This window comes from Haplochromis burtoni, unplaced genomic scaffold (assembly GCF_018398535.1).
Source record: "Haplochromis burtoni strain Fernald_Lab_line unplaced genomic scaffold, NCSU_Asbu1 Contig_537, whole genome shotgun sequence".
Classification (NCBI taxonomy): Eukaryota; Metazoa; Chordata; class Actinopteri; order Cichliformes; family Cichlidae; genus Haplochromis; species Haplochromis burtoni.
The window spans coordinates 360,632-364,754 of record NW_024582898.1 but is presented as its reverse complement, the minus strand read 5'-3'; the positions used below and the strand labels follow the sequence as shown (position 1 = coordinate 364,754).

Here is a 4,123-nt window from a genome sequence, read left to right as displayed (position 1 = left end):
TTCCTTCAATTTTTTCCACTCTTTCTCATGCCGGGCCGTCCACTCGAACACTGTGTTGTGCTGTAGCAGCTCCCTTAGGCATGCTGTCTTGGAGGTAAGATTAGGAATGAACTTACCCAGAAAGTTGATCATCCCCATTGCTCGCAAGACACCTTTTTTGTCAGTGGGTGCTGGCATATCCAATATGGCTTGTACCTTTGACTGATCAGGTTCCACCCCTTCACTTGTAAACCTAGATATACAGAGTAGCAGAAGAAGTTATCGTGGTAGAAAGAATAATAAACAGCTAGCTGAAGCTAGCACCAGGAGCAATTCTTGATGTTTTATTCATAGAGGAATAAGAACATTACAGTGATCACACCACTAAAAAGTTTATTCTTGGTAAGTCAACATGAAATTATTATTAGTGAGCACATGGTCAGAGATAAAGAGAGTGTGGCTCTTCCTTTACTTTATCACATTATCTTGGAAGGAAGGTAGGAAGTTTTATTTTTAGTCTGATTTAAGAGGGTCACAGTGTCTCGTGAATGACCAATTCCTTGAATAAGATATCAAATACTACAGTCCAGCAAAGAAAAAAATTATCATCATAATTATTCTTATAGATTCATAAAAACTAAGCAGGTAGAGCAAAGTTACCAATTTGTATGCGTTCAAACATCAGTCCAGCTATTTAATTCAATTCAATTCAATTCTCTTTTATACACCCTCAAATCAAAACAACTGTTACCTCAGTGTGATTTATATTGTAAGGTAAAATCCCTAAAATAATACAAAAGAGACAACCCTGACAATTACATATTCCCTTTAAGCAAGCACTTTGGTGACAGTGAGATGGACAAACTCCCATTTAACAGGAAGAAACCTCCAGAAGAGCCAGGCTCAGAGAGGGGCGGCCATCTGCCGCGACCGGTTGGGGTTATTTGTACATCTTCTTCTACTTATCGAGTTCAGGATCACAAGGAAGCTGGAGCCTACCCGAGCTGCCATAGGGCGAGAGGTGGGGTGCACCATGGGCAGGCTGGCAGTCTGTTGCCGGGCTAACACACAGAGACAGACACCCATTCACACTCTTATTTACACCTGTGGGCAATATAGGATCTCCAGTAAACATAACCCCAGTAACTGCTTGTCTTTGGACTGTGAGAGGAAGCCAGGGGACCCAGTGAGAACACATGCAGACACTGCGGGAATCCACACTGCAAGGCCTCGGGCAGATGGTGGATTTGAACCCAGGACCTTCTTGCTGTGAGGCAACAAAGTTAAATACTGCAACACTGTGATGCCTTATATAACAACATGCAGAGTTAAGATGGGAAAATTTTGTTCTAAATCAATACTTTAAAAGTTGGAAGAGGTGCTATAAATACTTTTGGTAGGTAACACTATTTTACTTTAAAGCATAATATTATAATATTATTGAAGTACTTTGTTTAGAAAAAATTTTTTTTTCAAACTTGTTTTATTTATTTACGAAAAATAAATAAATAATGTTGTATGAATAATGAAACAAGGAAAAGAGGGTATGGCATGACAAACAGAACATTTGATGCAATTTTATTTTTGGAGGGATAAATTTGGAATATTAAGTTTTACTTTACAACTTAACTTGTATATACACATGATTACAACTGTGTTATTATGTTTTTTGTGGGCATGGCTGTGCAGAAGTTAGGTATTCACATCTTTCTACCACAGCACGGACCTCTCCCGTCTGGATGCTGTAGTATGTCCCTGAGATGTGTGATAGTTTCACTGCTGTGTTCCTGTAGGTTCGGGTGAGGAGAGCAGTAAAAGGGATGTTTACATGATACTTATAAGCCAGCATTTTGACTTTGCACAAGTGGTTTGGTGGGACGGAGACCTGTACTTCAACAGTGTGGGTGTGCTCTTCTGCATGAGTTGCCCCATTTGAATAGTCAAATGTAAATTGATTGCTAAACTGAATGCTTCCGGATGCTACGAAGGGGACTCCTGCAGTAAAAGTCGTAGTGACACCAAACGAGACAGAAGCGTGAATGTCCCACCTTTTCTCATCTCTAACTGTCTTTGAAAGAGTTACTGTTTTTGTCACTGGATTGCATCCATTGTTAATACTGGAAGAGATGCGCATGGTCTCTGGAGGATACTCGATGATTTTAGCGTTGTTAGTTTTATATCTGACATCAGAGATGATCTCACTGTCAATATCTCTATTAATGGTCAGCACCTCATAGTACTTGTACCAATATTCTTTACCTCTCCAAGGTAGAAAAAATGCAGTGTGTCTAGGATGCACTTTACCTAGACCATACTTGTTTTTTCCAACATAAACCTCATCACTAGAACATGTTCTAACTGCATGTTCGGGCACTGAACCAAAGGAACCTTCCTTCCACTCCAGAATCTCAAAGTATTTGTCATTCACAAGGATATCAAATGAGCCCGTACGATACTCTTTGTCGCCATAGGGATAGTGGCAGAAATCTCCCAAGCTATGGCTGTACAAGCCAGCATGGCATCCATGTTTACAGACATAGTCAATACGTCCCACATATGTGTTGTAAATTAGCACTGCTCCAGAAGGGAGGAAACCATTCCAGGTCTGCCATTTCACGTTGCCCTTATTATCAAACGCCTGCCTTTTCTGTTTCATCTTGGCTGGAAACAAAAGATGTTGATATACTGATGTGTTAACTGAGATGTCTGTCATTTCAGGAGCTCTGTCCTCCAGATCTGGGTTCAGAGAGGTCACTGTATAAAAGAAAACAAAAACCTTTTTAAAAAAAAAAAATCATAAAATCATATGCAAGTGTGAAAAGATGAAACTTCAGAAACTGCTCTTTTCATAAGGTCGACACAATTTTAACTTGACTATGATATTTTCTCCTAGTAGTTTCAATTCATCTTAAATTTCTCTTTTATTTCAGAATTTCTTATGACTGTCAGTTAAAACGGTTTTAAAATCAGGTTTAAGCCAAATCTTGGTAAATAAATAAATAAATAATAATAATAATTAAAAATTAAAATATGAACTGGACGTCTCGTTATTTCCTGATATTTCTAAATGGGTTAATTCAGATTTAAGCAGGAGATAAACAATTCCAGTGCCTCAAGGTAAATTGATGATCCAAGGACGAATTTGTAGTGTTTGGTGTGTTGCAGCCTTTAGACTGACGAATCCTGGTCTTTAGCTGTTTCATTAGTGCTTATTGCTACTGAGCACATAGTGTACACTGGGTTTATCTGAGCATTTCATCTCTAAATAGTTTTAGAGCTAGTATAAAAAAGTGAATCTCACTTGTTTATTTTCACAAAAGGACTTTTGAGGACACTTTTGCAAATTCATAATGCCAGTTACATTTTACCATTTCTGTCCTCTGAGTGCTTCTTCACAGTGCCCCGAGGACTGGCTGGTGACAGAGCCAGCAGCAACAGCAATGACAGCTTTAATAAAAAGGAAAAGCTGTTTTATTGCAAACAGTTTATATTGCAGCCATTAAACAGCTGACCACCACTGTTACCCTAAACGGAGAGGCTGCACAAGAAACATGAAACTCAAACATATGATAAAATCTGAAAACTAAAATTCCTTAGAAATCAAATGTTAAATTATCTTCAGCAATAAATGAACAGTCTGCTTGTTTTGCAGTTTTATATTTAGGTTAATGACATTTTCAAAACCTGTTTCAACATTTACTGTGAAGTAAAAAGTTACTCACCATCATAGGTTTAAGTTGCTAAGTCTGTCTAGGTCTGACGTGTGGCTGGTTTATATATCTGAAACTGCAGACCAATATGTTTATTTTGGACTCTGACCAATCAATAGGTGGGTGAAAGCAGAGATCAATAACATGTTACAGTGTGTTTGTGCTTGTGTCACGTTGCATTTATTACCTTTCCCAATATGTCTGTGAAGGTTCTCAGTCATTCAGGTCATCGTAGTCTAAGGAGCTTGGAAAGAAAAGCGTCTGGACTTCTTTAAGTTGTTTCAAGACGTTTCACCTCTCATCCGAGAAGCTTCTTCAGCTCTAAGGTCAAATGGTGGAGAGTCCCAGATTTAAGCCCTATAGGAGCGTCCCCCAAGAAGGATGCCCACTCACATTTAGACCTTTTGACCTCAGGAAATCACATGATAGGGTGG

General features: G+C 38.8%; 1 protein-coding gene across 1 annotated transcript; it reads right to left on the bottom strand.

Annotated features, from left to right (window-relative positions):
• Positions 1 to 355: 355 nt before the first annotated feature.
• LOC102303736 (natterin-3) lies at positions 356 to 3,746 on the bottom strand. The gene is made up of 3 exons (XM_005947636.3): positions 3,702 to 3,746; positions 3,348 to 3,426; positions 356 to 2,733 (listed from the first exon to the last, which is right to left on the bottom strand). The coding sequence occupies exons 1-3, from the start codon at positions 3,705 to 3,707 to the stop codon at positions 1,640 to 1,642; spliced, it is 1,179 nt and encodes a 392-aa protein (XP_005947698.1). The 5' UTR covers positions 3,708 to 3,746; the 3' UTR covers positions 356 to 1,639.
• Positions 3,747 to 4,123: the final 377 nt, after the last annotated feature.